The 23,150-nt window shown below is 48.0% G+C and overlaps 1 protein-coding gene across 2 annotated transcripts in view; it reads right to left on the bottom strand.

Moving 5' to 3' along the window:
- Positions 1-5,017: 5,017 nt before the first annotated feature.
- The window catches only part of fastkd2 (FAST kinase domains 2), a 52,473-nt gene continuing 34,340 nt past the window's right edge, over positions 5,018-23,150 (bottom strand). For both annotated transcript variants that reach the window (XM_072482137.1, XM_072482145.1), the window contains exons 9-12: positions 20,256-20,477; positions 18,636-18,723; positions 18,012-18,126; positions 5,018-8,354 (exon numbers count right to left, since the gene is read on the bottom strand). In XM_072482137.1, coding sequence (XP_072338238.1) covers positions 8,277-8,354; positions 18,012-18,126; positions 18,636-18,723; positions 20,256-20,477 — 503 coding nt within the window. In that variant the 3' untranslated portion in view covers positions 5,018-8,276. The remainder of the gene's footprint in view (positions 8,355-18,011; positions 18,127-18,635; positions 18,724-20,255; positions 20,478-23,150) is intronic.

The following is a 23,150-nucleotide window of genomic DNA, read 5'->3' as shown; positions in this document are numbered from 1 at the left end:
TACAGAACTGGTTCGGTCATAGAAGACAGAGAGTAGCAGTGGAAAGATGCTTTTATGAATGGAGGGCTGTGACTAGTGGTGTTCCACAAGGATCGGTGCTGGGACCTTTTTCTGTTTGGAGTACATATAAATGATTTGGAGGAAATTATAACTGGTCTGATTAGTAAATTTGCGGACAACGCAAAGTTTGATGGAATTGTAGATAGCGAGGAAGACAGTCAGAGGATATAGCAGGATATAGATCAGGTAGAGATTGGGCGGAGAAATGGCAGATGGATTTAGTTGGAAAAATGTGAGGTCATGCATTTTGGAAGATCTAATACAGGTGTGAAATGTACAGTAAATGTCAGAACACTTAAGAATATTGACATGCAGAGGGGGTACAGATCCTCAGGTCACTGAAAGTGCCACGCAGGTGGAGAAGGTGGTCAAGAAGACATACGGCACGCTTACCTTCTTTGGAAGGGGCTGACAGCAGGGAAAGTCTTCTGCATTTACTGCAGTCGGACTTGTCACCTTTCTTTTTTGAAATAAATTTAGTGCACCCAATTCATTTTTCTCCAATTAAGGGGCAATTTAGTGTGGCCAATCCACCTACCCTGCACATCTTTTGGGTTGTGGGGGCGAAACCCACGCAAACACAGGGAGAATGTGCAAACTCCACACGGACAGTGACCCAGAGCCGGGATCGAGCCTGGGACTTCGATGCCGTGAGGCAGCAGGGCTAACCCACTGCGCCACCGTGCTACCCGGACTTGTCACCTTTCTTGAAGATGGTCACGATTACAGCATCTCTGAGATCTCCCGACATGTTCTCCTTCCAGATAAGGTAAATGTCATAATATACACCAGTATATCATGGTGCAGACACACACACTGATGGACACACAGTGGGACCAATCAACACACACACCGCAGCCAATCACCAGTTAGAGCACACACACTATAAAGACAGGGGGCATCAGAGTTCCCGGTCATTCGAGCTGCAGCTTCCTAGTAGGACAGAGCTCACAGCCTGCAGCACAGACATTCACCATGTGCTGAGCGCATCGACTGGTTAGGACAAGGCCAAGGTCTTTAGTTAAAGCTAGTATTGTGTTAACCCACAGTGAGAGTATGTTAAACTGTTAATGACTCAATAAAATAGTGTTGCACTATTTCAAGTGTTGGTGACCTGTATGTGTTCCACGGATCCAGAGCGTCCAACACAACAGGAAATAAGGTCATGTATTTGTTCCAATAGTGTTTCTCCACCATGTTTTACTGCTTTGGCGGAGATTCCATCTGCTCCTGATGCCTTGTTGTTCTTTAGCTGTTGGATGGCCTTTTCTTCCATGCGCCAGGTTGGGTTTCTGCTCAGATGGTGATGGTTAATATGCTGCAGGATGTAGTTGAGAACACTCGCTACTACATATTTCAGTAATGAAGATAGTTACTGTTAAGGAGGTCTTCGAAGTGCTGACTGCCTCTCTGTTTTTGATGAGCACCTCTCTGTTCTCGGCCAGCAGTGGGCTGAGTTGCTTGGGCCCACTTGCTTGGGCTGTGCTAAAGAAATCTCACGCTGTCGGCTAACTGCTGGATCTCCTGCACTTTCTCCACCCGCCATCTACCTATTCATTAGGTTGCAGGTTTTTTGCTGGATCTCAGCCGCCTGCAGAGCTGCTTCCTTATTTTTGAGTTTGGATTGTTGTTTCAGGTTCAGCAAAGACTTGCGCTTTCAGCTTCTCACCTCTGCATTCTCGTTGAACCAGTTTTGGTGTTTCCTGGTCAGGTGACTTGAGTGTTTCTTCATAGGTACTGATCGTGGTGGCCTGGAGGGCAGAGCAGGTGCTGTGGACACTCTGCGTCTCTGGGTCGCCGGGAGTTGGCAGTGAGGGGCTGGCTAGATCAGACTCTCCTACCAGGGTGCCTCAGTGGTGAGTTTCCTGATGGATTCTCTGTGGCTACATTGATGTTGATCACAGAGTAGGTTAATGAATTCCTTATGAATACTTTGAATAACAACTTGTATTTATGTAGCAACATTTAACAAAATGCAATAAAATATCCCGCGGCAATTCACAGGAGCGTTACAAAACAGAATTTGACACCAGGTCATATAAGGTAATAATGACAGACTTAAAGCCATGGCCGCTGAAGACATAGCCACCAATGGTAGAGCAATTAAAATCTTGATGCACAAGGTGCCAGAATTTGAGGAGGGCAGATGTCTCGGAGAGCTGTGAGGCTGGAGAGGAGATTGCAGAGATAGGGGCGGACAAGGCCAATCGAAGGATTTAAAAATAAGGATTGGACAAAGCAACAAAATGAGAATTGCAGAAATCTTGAGGTGGGACTCAATGCTCAACAGCCTTGCATACATTAACTCAGAGATTTGACTCATAGCAGAAGACCACAACAAGATCACAAGGTGCCCCATCCCAGTAAGGAAGGAATATCTTCCAGGTTTGCTATTTTCTCATTTTGAGCAGGATTCAGTTCTGGAGATCTCTCCTCTAACCTCGAAGATCATTTAAGCTTTTAGAATTGGACAATTGAGAAAATTCTGTGGCCAGGTGGACCCCTGGCTGACTGTCTGCTCAGAGGGTCTAGAACCAGGGGACAGGGTTTCAGAGCAAAGGGCCAGGCAATTAGGATTGGGATGAGGAGGAATTTCTTCACTTAAGAGGGTGGTGAATCTTTGGAATTCCCAGATGGCTTCAAGGTTCAGTCATAGAGATTGATAGATTCATACATCTTTAAAACATCAATGGATAAGAGGCTAGTGGAGAAAAATGGTGTTGAAGTAGATGATCTCATTGAATGGTGGAATGGGCTTGCAGGACGGATTCGCCTGTGCCTGCTCCTATTTCATATGTTCTCAAACTGAATCCCCTTCTTAGCATACTCATTACTGAAATCAGCTTTAATTTCCTGCGAAACTGAAGAGATGCATCTGTGGCTATGCATTTGATTCAAAATCTTCTCTACACCCCAATACTGGTAACTAACTGATATTTTTGCTAAGATGTGATAAAAGTGAAGGGAATTCTCACACTCTAATCAGCCAGCGATGATCACGTCACATAATATGACCTAATATAGTTCAGGTGGTAGTTCCTTGACTATCACCTTGGGGCTCTCTCTTTAGGTTCTCAGGAATCCAAGTGTTGGAGGTCATGGAAAAAGGAGAGACATCTTTAAAAAAAAATCTTTATTGTCACTTTTGGTGGATCTTCGTACTTTGCGATTAGCCACAGTCAATCCCACGAACAAAGGTGGTCTTGCTGTTTCAGAGCTGTTTCGGACTGCAGAAAAGTTTGCCTTGTGCATTTGACCCGAGCCAAACATCAAAGAATGATTACAGCACAGAATGAAACCATTTGACCCATCGTGTCTGTGACAGCTCTCTGAGAATAACTCATCTCGTCCCATCCCACCATTTTTTTGCCTTTAGCACTGCATTCTCTTTTCTCTCTTCAGATAACTTCCTGATTCACTTGAATCTGTCTCCACCACACACACACACAGATAGTCCTCAGATAAGGAGACCAAAACTGCACACAAAATTCCAGGTGAGGTCTCACCAAGGCCCTGTATAATTGCAGCAAGAGATCCCTGCTCCTGTACTCAAATTCTCTTGCTATGAAGGGCAACCTACCATTTGCCTTCTTTACCATGCTTGCACTTGCATGCTTACCTTCAGTGACTGGCGTACGAGGACACCCAGGTCTCGTTACACATTCCCCTCTCTTTATAGCCATTTGGATAATAATCAGCCTTCCTGTTTTTGCTTCAAAACCTCATATTTATCCACATTATACTGCATCTGCCACACATTTGCCCATTCACTCAGCCTGTCGAAATCCATTGAAACATCTCTGCATCCTCCTCACAGCTCACTCTCCCACCCAGCTTTGTTTTATAGTTTCCTCATAACTCCCATGATTTTATACTCTATGCCCCTATTTGCAAAGCCCAGAATCCCATATGCTTTATTAACCAATTCCTCAACCTGTCCTGCTACTTTCAATGATTTGTATGCATATACCCCCAGGCCCCACTGCTTTGGAAACTCCTTTAGAATTGTGCTGTTTAGTTTATGATGTGGAGATGTAGTTTATGCAACTCCTTGGTCTTTCTACTAAAATCACTTCATACTGTTCGTCTAAATCTCATCTGCCATTTGTATGCCCATTCAACTAGTCTCATGACCGTTCGAAGTTTGACACCCTCTGCGAGTGGTGAGCAAAGATGCAAATTGGGGTGAGCTTCTGCATGTTGTGCAACAGCAGTCCCTTTGCTTCCAGCCATCATATTAGAGAGATTGGATTACAGTATTAGATAGAATATGGTACACTCTATACTTCATTGGGTCAACTGAGCCAGGAATCAGAGGCCCGATAGTACTTGTAAATCTAAACTGTAACCATACTAGAAGTCTAGGCCGCAATTGTGTATCTCATCTATTCTTAATAAAGTTACTTTACAATAATTATGTTGATTATCGTGCAACATAAAAACAAGACAACCCCCAACCGGATTTTCTGAATTTCTGGGCACCCTTCTCAGCACCTCGTTTGTCCTGGGAGATGACATTTGACTTCTTGTTGACTCCTGCCTCCCTCCTCCATTCACCCCAGCTCCTGGATCTCAGTTGTCATGTGCTTTTCCCAATGCTATTTTCATCAGAATTGTAGTTCTTTCATTTCTAGGGTGCAGTGTTCATAGCGCATAGGGGTAAATTGAGCTGACACCAGTGTGACAACTATAAGTGGTGGGAAACATTATGCCAATTCCTCACAATCGGGACATCATAAGACAGAGAACTTACAGGACAGAAACAGGTTCTTTGGTACAAATGTCAATCCTTATGCTCCCTTCTCAACCAGATAGCGGCTTTACTGGTCATGAGTTAACTTGTATGATATATCTGTATTTGCAAATTGAGTCGCTAACGATTATCTGGTCGTTATCACAGTGCCGTTTGTCGGACCTTGCAAATGGGTTCCCGCATTTTCTATATTACAACAGCGACTATGTTTCAAAAGTATTTTATTTTGCTGTATAACACAGTGGGACATCCTGAAAGATGCTATCTCTCTTTGATTTAGCTAGACTGGCTTTATACACACCTTGCATTTGTTACTATATCTATCACGTTACTTTTATTAAAAAAGTAAATTGTACATCTAATCCACATTCTTCTTACAATAGAATAAAAGGGACAATAGCAGCACAGATTCAGGATTGGCAGAGTGACAGAAAACAAAGTCTCGTGATGAACGGTCAGCTTTCAGACTGTAGCAGTTTCCCAGGGGTCAGCATTAGGACCCTGCCCTTCCTGATTATGTTAATGGCCCAGATCTTAGTGTACAGGACGCAACTTCAAAATGTGCAAATGATACAGATATTTGGAGGTACTGTGAATTAAACAACACGTTCCTTTGTTTTTTTGTAATAAGCAGAGTGTAAGCCATACTCAGCCAACTCACACTTGCAAAACCTGCAAATTCATAAATTTGCAGATGATATGAAACTTGGAGGAATTGTGAACGGTGAGGAGGATAGCGTAGAACTTCAGAAGGACAGGTTGGTGGTATGGGCGGACAAACAACAGATGACATTTAATGTAGAGAAGTGTGAACTGATTAATTTTGGTTGGGAGAATTTAGAGACACTATAAAATAAAGGGTACAATTCTAAAGGAGCAGAGGGACGTGGGGGTAAATGTGCATCGATTGGGGAAGGTGGAAGGGCAGGTTGAGAGCACAGTTAATATAGCATAAGGTATTCTCGGCTCCATCAATAGGGATGCAAAGTACAAAAGCAAGGAAGTTACGTGAAACCTGTAGAAAACACAGGTTCAGCCTCAACTGGAGTATTTCATTCAGTTCAAGGAACCGCACTTTAGGAAGGAGGGTGCGGCATTAGAGAGATGTTACCAGCTGTAGCCCCTCCATCAGGCGTCAGCTGCAGCCTTCATTACAGAAGAACGGATAACTACACCTGGTCCTCGCAACTCTCTCAGCTTTGCCCCTATGGCTCTGTGCAGCTGCTTGTTCATGGCAGTGGCCACATCACAGTAGGTTTGCAGCACAAACTAGGTGAGCGTATCATGTGGGGTGGTCTCCACATGTGAGGGATAATGGCTTGGTGGATGCAGCAGAGGAAATGGTATTCTCTGACTGGCACTGAAAGCATCGTAGTATAGCTGAATGCTGTGGTAAAATGGTCAACGGCCTGAATCTTAGGCCCGATACAGAATTGGACATTTTAAATTAACCCAGAGTCAGACAGATGGGAATTAAAACAGCCAAGTTCAAATACACAGATAGACAGCCGGGGCAAGTCTGGACTTGTCCTGTAAACAGGAGATCAGAGAGAATCGGCCCCATTCAGATAGATTGATTGCTGTGGATTTCCCAGATGCAGCCAGTCTTTCTGGCACCTTGATTTCCCGCCATTAACTTACATTGGACAAGGTTGTCCGTGGACAATGCACCTGAGAATGGACAACTAGTTTTGGGAGGGAGCTGCGTTTCATGGTGTCCTGCAGAGTTGTAATCGACAACTCCATTGGATGTTGTGACCCCGCCCAGTGACCTTATCGGCTGAGGGCTAGAGAACATTTTGGAAGGACGCAAAGAGGGGAATAAGAAGGGACACCCAAAGACCCTCCCAGCGAAGAGTCGACATGGACACTACGGACCAACCAGACTCGGCGGGGAACCAGAGACGGATAGAAGAGGCATGCGGGAACCACCTTCGCAGATGAGGGCCCCGAGACAACCCGCAGCTCGATCTGTTCATCGGCCCAGGTAGTATTAGAATCTTGGGCAGATAATATGGAGATAATTTGGGATAGTAACTGTTTTATTGTGCTTGTGAATAAATTTGAGTTGAATCATGAACTTGTGCTTGTGCACTGCTGCCTATTGGTGCCGAGGACCCAGGTTTGATCCTGGCCCCGGGTCACTGTCGTGTGGAGTTTGCACATTGTCCCCGTGTTTGTGTGGGTCTCACTTCCACAATCCAAAGATGTGCAGGTTAGGTGGATTGACCACGCTAAGTTGCCCCTTAATTGGAAAACAAAAATCGGCACATTAAATTTTTTATTTTTTTTAAAATGACATTTAATGACGTTTGTCCTTTGTTCATCTCATAAATAAGGGCATCTGGGTAAAATGTTTTAGTACTAAACTGGTGGAAGTGTCTTGACAATTTACAGACAACACTGCAAGGCTCTGAAGTTCACTGGCACAGACGCAGAAGGTATAACGTTCTCCACTGCAGTCGACCACATCTCCAGTCAGCTTGATTTGTCAAGCCAGCAGGAACAGATGGGTAAGTTTGAGAGTGGGGCTGGCCACCCTCAATCCATCTTCCACTGTAATCGATTCATGAACACCTTACCGAGTCCATTACAAACATCCCGTTATATCCTGAAAAATGTGCTTCTTTAGTATTCACCCGCACACTGCCATGTATTGTGGGTGAGACAAAAAGAAGAAATGGAAACTACTTAGCTTCTTGGAACAACAACAGCATCTAACCCCAACGCAGAACTACGCTAGTTGTCAGGGAGCGATCACAATACAATGTTGACATTGCTGCTTTAAGCTAAACCAGGCTAGCAGAAGAATGACAGTAACAGAGCTATCAACAGGCTACACAATCGTCTGGATCGGTGAGACAAAAAGAGAGAGGCAGGTGTCGGCTTTTTCAACACGTCTGTCTTCACAAAAAAAGTTTCGACACTCTCCCATGGGGTATAAACGATCGCCTCATGAATCAACTCCTCAGTGCAAATGCTCCAACAATAAGGACAAATTCTAGGAGGACCTGGACAAAACTACTGCAAATAATCCACAGGACAAACCCATTGTGATGTGGACCCTCAAAGCAAGGGTAGGAGCTGACTATCAGGCTTGGGTTGGGGTCAGGGAGAATCAAGGTGTGGGGAAATGCAACAGCAATGTTAGCTCCCCCTGAGTCTTTGCTCCAGGACAAAATTTACTATCTTACTGAAAGGAAGACTAATTGATTCATCAAACCTTCCCCGTACTCCTGATTAAAACAGAAAGCTGAGTGCATCTGTTCCAACTTCATTCTGAACCAGAGATCAATCTGAATCGATAGCTTCAGGGCAAACAAAGCTTAGATTCAATTTAGAGACATTAATTATCGAAGGGTGCAGCTACACCATAGACCTGCTGAAGCTGACTATTTAGGGGCCACCAAGAGCAATTGAGTTCAATGTCCTCAGTTAAGCGGCACCGATCCTCAAAGGCTGCTCATTCAGCAAAGATCGCGCTCTTCAGGAAATCAACTCGCTCATCTTCTGATAGCTTCCCAAACTCGTGTTCTGAGACCTGGAATAAACAGAGAGAATGCGGGGAGGAAAATCAGAATTAAAATAGTAAAGGGAGATAACTGGCATTAAAACCTTCCCCTCCCACAAAGGACATTGGACAACCTGCGATTCATTTGTGACCAACCACAGAAGATTTTCGGATATGACAGAAAACACATTTGTACCTTCAACCTCTCATGTACTGAGTCTCCAAACACAGCCAGGCGGTCAGCGGGTGGATGCACAAATATTTTAATCTGAAACATATATATTTTAAAGTTCGTCCTGCTTTCTCTGTGCATAGATGCAGACACACCGTGCAGTACACTCCCTCAGTACTGCGCTGGAGTGTCAACCTTGATTTTCTGCTCATTTTGGGGAGTTGGTAGTTGGAGAATTTGAATTCATGTTTAAAAAAATCTGGAAATAAAATGCTGATACCAGTAAATGTGAACATGAAGCTATTTAATTGAACCAACAGTTTCATTGGTGTATTTTAAGGGAGTCCTCACATGCTCTGCCCGATAATTGACTCAAGTCCTCCATTTTGCTCTGGCTGATTTTGCAATCCAGCTCTTAAGTCTAGCATTGCAGGGAACAGATGAGGAACATATCAGCTGTGATAGAATGGCAGAGCAGGCCCGATGGGCCAAATGGCCTAATTCTGCTCCTACATGTTATGATCTTACATCCAACATGGCTGACTCTTAACTACCTCCTGAATTGGCCTCGTAAGCCACTCAGATCTATCAAATCATTTCAAAGGGAGCAGTCCACTCCTCTCCTGCTCTGTGCAGGTAGAGATGACGAATGCAGCCCACCCAGCCAGCATTGCCCACATTGGAATGAATTTTAAAAACAATTGCCTCACAGGTTGGCAGAAGACAATTGCTTGAACCACAGAGACATTATCTAAAGTGGATATCCCCTGTTCGACAACAGACCCTTTTGTCCACCTAAGATAGTTACTGGGAGTATAAAGTCAAAATTATAGTTAGGCGTCCAGTGACGGGGATGAGCTGAGCGGATGTGTGAAAGGTGGATCTCCTCCTCAAAACTAAAATTTAGGCACTTTCAGCCCAAAATAGCCCGCTAAAATGGGGAGAAACCCTTTACCCTCCTGCAACACCATTAAGGCAAGACGTGTCAAGTGGCAACAACTCCACGTGCCAAAAAGATGTCAAAGACAGTAAAAGCCTGCAGAGAAGGATTGAGGCATTGGCAAGCACATGGGGCGATGAGGTCCCGGCCACACCTGAATGGGAAGGATCACTAGACAACACACAGGGCTCCCCCACCCCTGATGAATGAATGGAGGGAGTTCAAACAAGGATGCCATCAAAACAGAGATGATCCCCAGGACCAGACGGGTTCCCGGTGGAGTATTACAGAAAATATGTGGACTTGTTGGCCCCGTTGATGGTAAGGACGTTCAATGAGACCAGGAAAGGGGGGACTCTACCCCCGACGATGTCGGAGGCGACGATATCGTTAATTTTGAAGAGGGATAAAGATCCGTTGCAGTGCGGGTCCTATAGACCCATTTCATTATTGAACGTGGACGCCAAATTGTTGGCAAAGGTACTGGCATCGAGGATAGAGGACTGTGTCCCGGGGGTGGTGCACGAAGACCAGACAGGGTTCGTAAAAGGGAGACAACTGAATGTTAACGTGCGACGACTATTAGGGGTGATAATGATGCCCCCAGTGGAGGGGGAGGCAGAGATAGTGGCGGCAATGGACGCAGAGAAGGCATTTGATAGGGTGGAGTGGGAGTATTTATGGGAAGTGTTAAGGAGGTTTGGGTTTGGGAACGGGTTTATTAGCTGGGTTAGACTTCTTTATGGGGCTCCAACGGCAAGCGTAGTTACAGGTCGACATAGATCGGAGTATTTCCGACTATATAGGGGAACAAGACAGGGATTCCCTCTGTCTCCATTGTTGTTCGCGTTGGCAATTGAACCTCTGGCCATGGCGTTGAGGCTCCAGGAAATGGAGAGGGGTGATTAGAGGGGGAGAAGAACACCGAGTCTCGTTATACGCGGATGACCTATTGTTATACGTGTCGGACCCAGCGGGGGGCATGATAGAGGTTATGCGAATTTTGAGGGGGTTCGGGGATTTCTCGGGGGAAAGGCTAAACATGGGGAAAGAGTGAATTATTTGTGATACATCCAGGGGACCAGAGTAGAGAGATAGAAGGCTTGCCTCTAAGGAAAGTGGAAAGAAACTTCCGATACCTGGGGATTCAGATCGCTAGGAGCTGGGGAACCTTGCACAGACTTAATCTGACACGGTTGGTAGAACAAATGGAGGAGGACTTCAAGAGGTGGGACATGCAGCCTCTATCGCTGGCGGGCAGGGTGCAAGCAATTAAGATGATGGTCCTCCCGAGGTTCTTATTTGTATTTCAATGTCTCCCTATACTAATCACCAAGACCTTTTTTAATAAAATAGACAGGAGCATCACGAGTTTCGTGTGGGCAGGGAAAGTTCCGAGAGTAAGGAGGGGGTTCCTTCAGCGTAGTAGGGACAGAGGAGGATTGGCACTACCGAACTTGGGCGATTACTATTGGGCCGCCAATGTGGCAATGATACGTAAGTGGATGATGGAGGGTGAGGGAACGGCGTGGAAAAGACTGGAGAGAAAGTCCTGTAAAGGGACGAGTTTAGAGGCGCTGGTGACGGCGCCGCTACCGATCTCACCTAAAATGTTTACCACGAACCCGTTGGTGGCGGCAACATTGAATATCTGGGGACAGTGGAGGCGACAGAGAGGGGTGCGGAGAGCCCTGGTGGGGTCCCCAATCAGGAGCAACCATAGGTTCGCCCCAGGAAGAATGGATGGAGAATTTCAGAGCTGGTACCAGTTGGGAATTAGGAGGGTGGGAGATTTATTTATAGATGGGACTTTTGCGAGCTTTGGGAGCATTGGAGGAAAAGTATAAGTTGCCCCGGGGAAATTTCTTGAGATATATGCAGGTGAGGGCGTTTACTAGACAACAGGTGAGGGAATTTCCGTTGCTCCCGACACAGGGGATACAGGACAGGGTGCTTTCAGGGGTGTGGGTCGGAGAGGGCAAGGTGTCAGAGATTTACCGAGAGATGAGGGAAGAGGGGGAGGAGTCGGTGGGCGAACTAAAAGGAAAGTGGGAAGAAGAACTAGGGGAGGAGATAGAGGAGGGTATGTGGGCTGATGCCCTAAGCAGGGTAAATTCCTCTTCCTCATGCGCCAGGCTTAGCCTGATTCAATTTACGGTGCTACATAGAGCACACATAACGGGAGCAAGATTGAGCAGGTTCTTTGGAGTGGAGGACAAATGTGGGAGGTGTGGCGGGAGCCCGGCAAACCACGCACATATGTTTTGGGCGTGCCCGGCACTGGAAGGGTATTGGAAGGGAGTGACGGGAGTGATTTCGCGGGTGGTGAAGGCCCGGGTCAAACCAGGCTGGGGGTTAGCTCTATTTGGAGTTGCGGAAGAGCCGGGAGTGCAGGAGGCGAAAGAGGCCGACGTTGTGGCCTTTGCGTCCCTAGTAGCCCGGCGCAGGATCCTACTCATGTGGAAGGAGGCAAAACCCCCCCGGACTGGAGGCCTGGGTAAATGATATGGCGGGGTTCATTAAACTGGAGCAGATAAAGTTTGCCCTGAGAGGATCGGCTCAAGGGTTCACCAGGCGGTGGCAGCCATTTCTCGACTACCTAGGGGAACGTTAGAGGGAAGACAGAGGACCAGCAGCAGCAACCCAGGGGGAGGGGGGGGGGGGGGGGGGAGTTTTAGTTTAGTTTAGGTCAAAGATAAAGGGGTTTTGTTACTTGTGTATTGTTAAAAATTTCTGTATTGTTATTGTTGCGTTTGCTTTGTAAGAGGGGAAAAATTGTTGTTTGGGGAAAAAAAAGATTTCAATAAAACATATTTTTAAAAAAAACAGAGATGATGGCAACGGTAAAAGTCGCAAATACGCTGGTCACCCTGCATGCGGCAATGGAAAAGGCAGAAAGACGGCTGGAGATTCAGGAGGCGATGATCAGGGAGCTGGAGAATAGAGTCATAAATGTTTACAGCCCAGCTTGTCCATGCCGCCCAGTTTCTATCACTAAGCCAGTCACACTTGCCCGCACCAACCCACTTAAGCCCTCACTTCCACCCTATCCCCGTAACCCAATAACCCCTCCTAACCTTTTTGGTCACTAAAGGCAATTTATCATGACCATCCACCAACCTGCACGTCTTTGGACTGTGGGAGGAAACCGGAGCACCCGGAGGAAACCTACGCAGACACGGGAAGAACGTGCAGACTCCGCACAGACAGTACCCAGCAGGGAATCGAACCTGGGACCCTGGCGCTGTGAAGCCACAGTGCTATCCACTTGTGCTACCTTGCTGCCCTATAAAAACAAAGTGCAGTTCGGAATGCCATACCCAGCCAAGCTCTGAGTGACACTCCAGGGCAGGGAACACGATTTCATTGCAGTCAAACAACAAAGAACAATACAGTACAGGAACATGCCCTTCGGCCCTCCAAGCCTGCGCCGATCACGTGTCCTATCTAGACCAGCTGCCTATATCCTTCTATAGCCCGTCTGTCAATGTGCCTATCCAGAAAAGTCTTAAAGGTCGCGAACATATCTGCCTCAACCAATTCACTTGGCAGTGCATTCCAGGCCACCACCACCCTCTGTGTAAAAAAACTTCCCCTGCACATCTCCACTGAACCTTATCCCCCTCACCTCCTCACTTGTGCTCACTTGTAATTGTCATATCCGTTCTGGGAAAAAGCCTCCAACTGTTCACGCTATCTACACCCCTAATAATTTTCTAAACTTCTATCAGGTCACCCCACAGCCTCCGTCTCTCTAGGAAGAACAATCCCAGTTTATTCAATCTCTCCTCATAGCTAATACCCTCCCTACCAGGCAACATCCTGGTAAACCTTTCCTGTACTCTCTCCAAAGCCTCCACGTCCTTCTGGTAGTGCGGTGACCAGAATTGGACACAGTATTCCAAATGTGGCCGAACCAACGTTCTATATAATTGTAACATAATTTTCAAGCTTTTATACTCGATATGAAGTCCTATGAAGGCAAGCATGCCATATGCTTCCTTTACCACCATTTCTACCTGTGCTGCCACTTTTGTGGACCTGCATGCCCAGATCTCTCTGTGTGTCTATGCTCCTGATGGTTCTGCCATTTATTTTATAGCTCCCACCTGAATTGGATCTACCAAAATGCATCACCTCGCATTTGTCCGGGTTAAATTCCATCTGCCACCTCTCCGCCCAATTTTGCAGCCTATCTATATCCTGCTGTGTTCTCTGACAATCTTCATCTCTATCTGCAACTCCTGCAATCTTAGTATCATCCGCAAACTTGCTAATCAGACCCGCTACGTTTTCTTCAAAGTCATTTATATATATTACAAAGAGCAGAGGTCCCAGTACTGATCCCTGCGGAACACCACTAGTTATAGACCTCCATTTGGAAAAACACCCTTCCACTGCTACCCTCTGTCTTTTATGGCCAAGTCAGTTCTGGATCCATCCAGCTAGTTCACCGCTGACCCCATGACATCTAAAAACATGGGCTGGAAAGAAAACAACGCAACCAGCGTTGAACCAGATACCCCAGCGTATTGAGTCACTGAGAGAATATTTGCAATAGACTGAACCGACTTGTGTTTAAATTCTGGAGCTAAGTCTCAAAAAGGAGGGGGCGAGGGCAGCAGGGAGCAGGAGGGGGTGAGGAGGAGGAAGGGAGAATGGACATGCGTCGGTTGGGTTGGTGGCATAGATTGACCCCGGGGAGGGCGGTGCACCCCGGGGAGGGCGGTGCACCACACTAGAGAGTAAGCTAGTACTAGGAAGTACGAGCGGGGGAGTGGGGAATGTCCCGTTGGGGAGAGGTGCCTGGCGACCGTGAAGTGGGGGGGGAGTGACAGCACTACAGATAGAGGGGTAAACTGGGGAAAGGGACAGTCGCAGGGACGGGACGGCGGGGGGGATAGCAGAGAGACAAGGGGAAAAGGGCGCTCGGCCGCTATGGCAGATTGCACCTGGTATCAAGGAACACAAAGGCACCGCAAGCAGCCACGTTGGAGTGACCCCAAACAAAGGGCAACCCCGGAGTGCAAGGGCTCACCCACTCACCCAAATGGGGTACTTAATGATGGCGGCCATCTTAGGTGGCCCATAAACAAAGGGAAACCCCGGAGCGCAGGCGTCCCGACTCATTGAGAGTATGGTGACCACGGTCATTTTGGATGGCCCCTTAACAAAGGGAAACCCTGGAGTGCAGGGGTGCATCCTCAAGGTAAATATGGTTGACCCCGCAGGAAGTGGGAGGGGGGGGGGGAACAGAAACCCCCCATCAGAAGTCACCTGGAACATATGGGGAATTAACGGCCCAGTGAAAAGATCCAGAGTCTTCGCCCATCTAAAAAGTATGAAAGCTGACATAGATAGGTCTCTTGGAGGCAAACGGAGAGAGAAGGACCAACAATACAGTGGGTGAGACAGAAGTACCATTTGTGCTACGGGACGAGGGCTTGGGCGCTGGCCATACTGCTCAATAAAAGGACAGCATTTTTGTGACGAAGACAGTTAGAGACCAAGGAGTATGGTATGTCATGGTTAGTGGTGTCCTGGAAGGAGCACCAGTGGTTGTGGACGTGCCCAACTGAGATTACACGGAATTCATGAAAAAGACCATGGCGGAAATCTCCGACATAGACACACACCGACTCATCATGGGAGAGGAATTTAACTGTGTACAGGACCCGCAGACAGAGAGATAAAACCCCAAATAGGGGAAAAAAAATACATGGCGAAGGTACTGGGAGTGTTCATAGAACAGGTGGGGTGCAGTGGACCCATGGAGGTTCACACACCCAGGGGAGGAGGAGTTCTCCTCCTTCTCCCAGGTACGCAGGGTCTACACCAGGATTGACTTCTTTTTGGTAGGGAAGGCGGTGCTTCCAGCAGTAGTAGCAGCGGAATACTCTGCAATCGTAATCTCCGAACACACTCCGTACTACATGGTTGTGAGGTTGGAGACGGGCTGGGCCCAATGCCTCCATGGAGGCTGGACACGGCCCTCCTTGTCGGCAAGGCATTCCACGAAACAATATTACAGGCCACAGGCGGGTACATTACCAACAACCAGAATGGGGAGGTCTCACCCTCCATTTCTGGGAGGTGCTGAAGGCAGTGCTAAGAGGAAAAATTATTGAGTACAAGGTATGCAGCGATAGGAAGGAGAGGGTGGCTAGGCAACAACTGGTCGACTCCATACTGGAGGTGGACAGGAGGTTACCCACAGCCCCGACTGTAGAGCAATTGGTGGAGAGGAAGAAGCTACAAAATGGACTTTGACCTGCTCGCCTCGAGGAAAGTAGTGCACCAGCTCGACTAAACAGGGGGGACCTTTTACGAACATGGAAAGAAAGCCAGCCACCTGCTGGCTCATCAGCTGAGAAAGCAGGCAGCCCCGGGGGAAATAGCTCAGGTTAGGATCAGCAATGGGAGGCTGGTCGCCGTGCCGGAAAAGGTCAACAAGGCCTTAGAGACCTTCTACTGGGGCGGTACACCTCCAAGCCCCTGGAGAGGGACTTGGGGATGGAGCAGTGTCTTGATGGACTGGACATGCCAGTCGAGGGGGAAAAGAGAAGGGGCCTGGAAGCACCATTATTACTGGGAGAAGTCATCGAGAGCATCAACTCCATGCAGGCCGGGAAGGTGCTGGGGCCAGATGTATTCCTGGCGGACGTCTACAAAAAATGCGCGACAGCACTGGCCCTGCACCTGCGGGAGATATTTACAGACTCACTGGTAAGGGGCTCCCTGCCACCAACACTAGCACAAGCCTCAATACTGCTTGTACCCAAAAAGCATAAAGTCCAACAGACCAATCTCGCTGATCAATGTAGATGCAAAAATCCTGGCAAAAAACCCTGACTAAGCGGCTGGAGAGTTGTGTGTCAGACCAGAGGTGGTCACAGAGGACCAGACAGGCTTTGTCAAGGGCAGGCAGCTAACATCGAAGATCAGGCGCATGCTGAACGTGATAATGATCCCATCCAGGGAGAGAATACCAGAAGTGATCATCTCCCTGGATGCAGAAAAAGCCTTCGATAGAGTTGAGTGGAAGTACCTCATAGAGGTACTGAAACGGCTTGGGTGAAACTCCTGTACAGCGCTCCCATTGCGAGCGTACGGGCTAACACCACCAGCTCTAAATACTTCCAGTTGCACAGGGGCACAAGGCAGGGATGTCCGCTATCCTCGCTGGGGTTTGCTCTGGGAATGGAGAATGGCGAAGGGCTGGACAGGTATCCAGAGGGGGGGCAGAGAGCTTAGAGCATCACTCTATACGGACGACATGCTCCTCTACATCCCAAACCCCCAAGCCAGCATGGAAGGGTTCAATGAGGCTTCTCGCGTTACAAACTCAAACTGAGCAAAAGTGAAATCTTCCCGCTGATCCTGCAAAGAGGAGGGGCAGAGCTGGAGGGACCACCATTCAAACAAGCCCAAACCAAATTCTGCTATCTGGGGATCCAAGTAGCCCACAACTGGACACGGATCTACAAATAGAACCTGAAGAGTCTGGTGGAGCAAGTCAAAAGGGACCTGAAGAGGTGGGTACATTCCCACTCTCGCTGGCGGGGAGGGTGCAGACGATCAAAATGAATGTACAGCCCAAGTTCCTCTTCCTGTCAGATCGCTCCCAATCTCCATCCCCAAGGCCTTCTTCAACACGGTAGACAAACCAATCATGGTGTTTGTGGTGGGGGGAAGAATCCGAGGATCAAAGAAAAGGATCCTACAAAGGAGAAGCAGCACGGGAGGCCTGGTCCCCCCCAAACTGGGCAGCTACAGCAGAATTGGTGAGGGGATGGGTGAAGGAACCGGGAGCGGAATGGGTGAGGAAGGAGGAGAGTTCCTGCATAGCGACATCCCCCTGAGCCCTAGCACTCCCATCCTCCAACCAAATACTCAAATAGCCCATCCCCAGCAGCCCACCCCCACCTCCTGAGCCCACCCCCCAAACACCACACCCCAACACCACCTCCCCAGCCCCCTCCCCCAACACCCCTCCAAATCCATCCCCCCAACACAACCCCCAGCCCACTCCCCCAAAACCAAACCCCAGTCCATACCCCCAAAAACCATCCCACCAGCCCATCCCCCAAACACCCCCCCCCAACACCACCTCCCCAGCCCCCCCCCCCCTCCCAACAACACCCCTCCAAATCCATCCCGCCAACACCACCCCCCAGCCCACTCCCCCAAAACCAACCCCCCAGCCCATATCCCCAAAATCATCCCTCCAGCCCATCCCCCAACACCACCCCTGGAGCCACCTCCCTCCCCAAAACACAGGCTGAAGGACGGAATAGCCTCCTCCTGTGCCTATGATTGAGTGTTCGAGCAAATGAAGCACAATTGGCAAAAGATTACAGCTATAGGGGGCCCCTTAACTACCTATCTGTGATGCTGCATTATACACAGATATCTGTCCATGAAACAAGGCAATTATCCAAAGCCTAGCCAAAAAAATAAATTATGGAAACTTTATTCATTTTGAGCACCAGGAAGTGGGATTTTTAGCAACTGTTTTGTGCAAATCACACCTTTTAGCACTGGATTAGAAAAACTGCAAACCAAGGATACTCACCAATACCACACGGTACCCCAGTACCTCGAGATGCCGAATCTTCAATGCCAACCTCTCCTTGGGGTGCACTGTGCCCAGGCAAAAGGCAGATGCTGGAGTACAAAGCACAGCCACTCTGCAAGGTAGAGAATGATAGTTATCACTTCGGGTAACATTTCAACAAAGTGAAGGATTAATGCCTTTACAACGGGACTTTGTTCAAAATAACTATTTCTTTGCTTCAACCCAAATGGCATTGCCAAAGTTTTCAATGTTCTTTCAAAAGTTCTCCCAGACAACCACCAGTTACTGATTCCCTTTTTGATTCCTCTTCCTGAATAAAAGAATAAAAGTTGAAATCTGCTGTGCTCCCGAATCGTGCAGGTAGTGTCGAAACAGCTGAGAACTGCCCGGGTAATCTACTAAAAAGCAACAGTAATTGATTCGCACCTTCAGCCGAAATCCAAAGAAATTGTCCGGAATCTTTTAATTGCAGGCACATAGAATGACAATGGGGTGTCGAGACTGATGTTTACACGCGGGATCTCATGAGGAAATTTGTGGCAATCCCATTGGCAAGCTTTCAAAATCCTAACTCTACACGGCCAGGCAGCAAGTTCCAACAGGCGTACAAGTAAACCTTACCGCTGTATGTTAGGATCACTGCCAATCTCATCACCCTGACGAAAGGGAACCACATTCTTTTGCTCCTGGTCTACAGCAATTTCAAAATCTTGACAGGAACACAGAAAAGAGAGATTACAATGATTGAGAGCAGTTAGGAAGAGTTTCTGTCCAGACTACATAAAAATTAAAAACACTACTTACATTTCTACACTTATCACATTCATTTCTATCGATGTGAGTGAGGTTCGAATGCTCCGGTGATTCTTCACGTATTTATAAAACACGAAAGGATACCCTGTCCTCTCCATAACTATAAGGTTCAGGGTGGGAGATATAGGAGAGATGTCCGAGGTAGGTTCTTTACTCAGAGAGTGGTTAGGGTGTGGAATGGACTGCCTGCTGTGATAGTGGAGTCGGACACTTTAGGGACTTTCAAGCGGTTATTGGATAGGCACATGGAGCACACCAGAATGACAGGGAGTGGAATAGCTTGATCTTGGTTTCGGACAATGTTCAACACAACATCGAGGGCCGAAGGGCCTGTTCTGTGCTATGACCAAGAATGTCTACTTTCATCTCAGTCATATCGTTCACTCCTCCCTCTACCTCATCTTTCTGTTCAACCCAGAACTGACTATTCTGATGCTCTCCAGATGCGTTAAGACAAATATTCCGAGTCAGCTCTGTTGATTTCTGAAGTTTCCCATCTTCGGTGTGCTTTCCAAGCATCAGGAATTAACATTTCTTCAATTGATGTGTTTGCTACGGCTTGTGCCTGTACTGGCTCTTTGAAAAGAGCTGGCCAGTTAGTCGCACTCCTCTGCTCTTTCCTATAGCTGTGTAAGATTGTCCCTTTCAACTATAGATCCAATCTCTTTCATTACTGGATTTGCTCCCAGTTTACGTTCAGGCAGAGGGTTCCAGATTGTAACTTCCTGTGTTAAAAGAATCTCATTTCCCCTCCTATTCTTTTCCCAACTACTTTGAATCTGTATAGTCTAGTCACTGACCCACCTACCGCTGGAAGCACTTTCTCCTTCTTTACTCCATCAAAGCCCCTCATTGTTTTGAACAGCTCCATTAAATCTCCCCGTAGTCTTTTCTACCCAAAGGAAAATGATCCCAACTTAGGGTGGCATGGCGGCACAGTGGTTAGCACTGCTGTCTCACAGCTCCAGGGTCAGGTTCAATTCCAGCCTCGGGTGACTGTCTGGGTGGAGTTTGCACTTTCTCCCTGTGTCTGCGTGGGTTTCCTCCGGGTGCTCCGGTTTCCTCCCACAGTCCAAAGATGTGCAGGTCAGGTGGATTGGCCATGATAAATTGTCCCTTAGTGTCCAAAGGTTAGGTGGGGTTATTATAGGGTTACGGGGATAGGGTGGAGGTGTGGGCTGAGGTTGTGTGCTCTTTCAAGGGCCGGTGTAGACTCGATGGGCCGAATGGCCTCCTTCTGCACTATAAATTCTATCATTCGATGATTCTAACTTCCTTCAGCCTCTCCACACAATTGAAGTCCCTCATTCTGATCCATCATCTCTTCCCCCACTCCAAGCCCTTGACACCTGATTGGTAAAACCCTCAGTGACAAAATAACACAGATCTCAAGTAACTGATCAGTGTTTTAAAAAAAAATTCAAATACCTATAAAATGAATGTTTTTCAACACCAACCCCTGGTGATACAGGCTGTTGTCACCCAAGATGGTATCCACTGTCTTCCGCACGTCCGAGTTCACCGTAGCACTGGGCAATAAGGGATTGGCAATACTGGCATTCACTGGCCTGGTGAAGGATGGATTTTCTAACTCCAGGCACAGGTTGATGCACTGAAGCATTCTCTCATTTGACTCACGGTAGAAATTGGCTAGAAGGAATAAAACAGAGGGTTTCAAAACAACAATGAATATCTTTTGTTGTAGTTTACTTGGACCTGGAAAGAAATGGCCCACAGTTGTTATATTCCAGAAACTCAGGTGGTAAAGCATAGAACCAGAGCCAATCTTTACAGACTTTTATAACCATCTATTTATAGAATAATAATAATAATCGCTTATTGTCACAAGTAGGCTTCAATGAAGTTACTGTGAAAAGCCCCTAGTCGCCACATTCCGGCACCTGTTCGGGGAGGCAAGTACGGGAATTGAACCCACGCTACTGCCTTGTTCTGCATTACAAGCCACTTGTTTAGCCCACTGTGCTAAACCAGCCCCAGAAATAATCATAAGCGTGCATCTTTTTTTTAAAAAAACCTCATTTTATTCAAACTTGTATCAAAGTAGGTTACAGCAAATAAACACCCCGGGAAACATTCTTCCCAACGATCAACTATACAGTTTGTATGGATTTTCCTCCTTTTTCGCCCCCCCAGACCTTGCGACGAACAGCTCTTCAAACACGGTCACAAACATCCCCCACCTTTTCTCGAACTCCCATGCTGAGCCCCTTAACTCATACTTTATCTTCTCTAACTGCAGGAAGTCGTACAGGTCACCCAACCATGCCGCTATCCCCGGTGGCGATGCCGACCGCCACTCCAGCAAAATTCGTCGCCGTGCAAGCAGAGAGGCAAAGGCCATGACCAAATATCGCCACCAAAGGGTCCGGGTCCACTCCCTCCTCCACTATCCTGGCTAAGACCGCAAACACCCCGTCCAGAATCTTCCCAATTTTTCATAACCCCAAAACATGTGCACATGATTCGCTGGCCCCCGCCCACATCTCTCACACTCACCTGCTAGACCCTGAAAGAACCCATTCATTCTCGCCCGAGTCATATGCACCCTGTGTACCACCTTGAACTGTATCAGGCTCATCCTTGCACAAGAGGAGGTCCCGTTTACCCTTCGCAGTGCCTCACACCATACTCCCCAATTGATCTCCATTCCCACCTCTGCTTCCCATTTCTCCTTGATCTTCACCACCTGCTCGCCTCCCTGCTCCCCCAGCCACTTATATATATCCCCAATTCTTCCCTCCCCTTCCACATCCGGAAGCAGCAGTCGCTCTAGCAGGGTGTATCCCGGCAATCTAGGGAACCCCTTCCAGACCTTTCGTGCAAAGTCCCTAACCTGTAGATACCTGAACTCACTACCCCTCGGCAGCTCTACCCTCTCCATTAGCTCCTCCAGACTGACAAACCCTCCCTCCAAATACAAATCCCTCACCTTGACCAGCCCCACTTCCCTCCACCTCCTGTATACACTATCCACCCCTCCACCCCCGGCTCAAACCTATGATTCTCGCACAGCGGCTTTAGCACCGACATCCCTTCTACACTAAAATGCCTCCTCAGCTGATTCCATATCTTCACTGTGGACTGCACCACTGGGCTCCCTGAATACCTACTCGGAGCCTTTGGCAATGCTACCATCACCATAGCCCTCAAACTAGACCTCTTACAAGATTCCTCCTCCATCCTAACCCACTCTACCCCTTCTCCTTCCCACCACCGTCGCACCTTGTCCACATTCGCCGCCCAATAATAATGAAGCAAGTTTGGTAACGCCAACCCCCCCTGCTGCCACTGCCACTGTAGCAGGGTCCTCCCCACTCTCGGCACCTTCCCCGCCCATACAAAATCAGAGATGATTGTGTCCACTTTCCAAAAAAAGGCCTTTGGTATAAAGATCGGGAGAGCCTGAAAGATAAACAAGAACCTTGGCAGAATATTCATTCTCACCACTTGGACCCTCCCCGACAACGTTAAGTGCAGTGTATCCCACCTCTTACGATCCTCCCTGGCCTCCTCCACCAGCTTCGTTAAGTTCCACTTATGGTGCACCGTCCATTCCCTCGCTACCTGAATCCCCAAGCACCTAAACCTATCCCTCGCTACCGTAAATGGCACCCCACCTAAATTAGCCCGCTGTTCCAGCTCATTCACCGGGAATACTTCGCTTTTCCCTACATTCAGCTTGTATCCCGAGAACCCTCCAAACCTCCCCAACAGGCACATAATCCTTCCCATACTCTCCAACGGATCGAAAACAGACAGCAGGAGGTCATCGGCATAGAGCGACACCCGATGCTCTCTCTGTCCCCTCATTATCCCCTGCCACTCTGCCGACCCCCTGAGAGCCATCGGCAACAGCTCTATGGCCATCGCAAACAGTAGTAGCGACAGCGGGCATCCCTGCCTCGTACCCCTGTGTAAGCCAAAGCTTCGTGAACTCAAATCATTCGTCCTCACCCTCGCTCTTGGCGCCATACAGCAACCGCACCCATGCCACAAATCTCGGCCCAAACCCAAACCTTCCCAAAACTTTGAACAAGTACCGCCACTCCACCCGATCAAATGCTTTCTCCGCGTCCATGGACACCACCACCTCCGGTACCAGAGCTCACGACGGATTCATCACCACATTCAACAGCCGTCTTATATTACTCACAAGCTGCCTGCCCTTCACAAAGTCTGTTTGATCTTCTGCAACCACCCCCGGGACACAATCCTCCATCCTCAGAGTACTTGGCCAGAGTCAGCGCCCTCAACCCTGACCCCCCCCTCCGCTCACCCAACCCCACACCACCTCTGCTTTTG

Source organism: Scyliorhinus torazame, chromosome 2 (assembly GCF_047496885.1).
Source record: "Scyliorhinus torazame isolate Kashiwa2021f chromosome 2, sScyTor2.1, whole genome shotgun sequence".
Lineage (NCBI taxonomy): Eukaryota > Metazoa > Chordata > Chondrichthyes > Carcharhiniformes > Scyliorhinidae > Scyliorhinus > Scyliorhinus torazame.
Note: the sequence above shows the minus strand (reverse complement) of the source record. Positions and strands in the feature narration are given on the sequence as shown.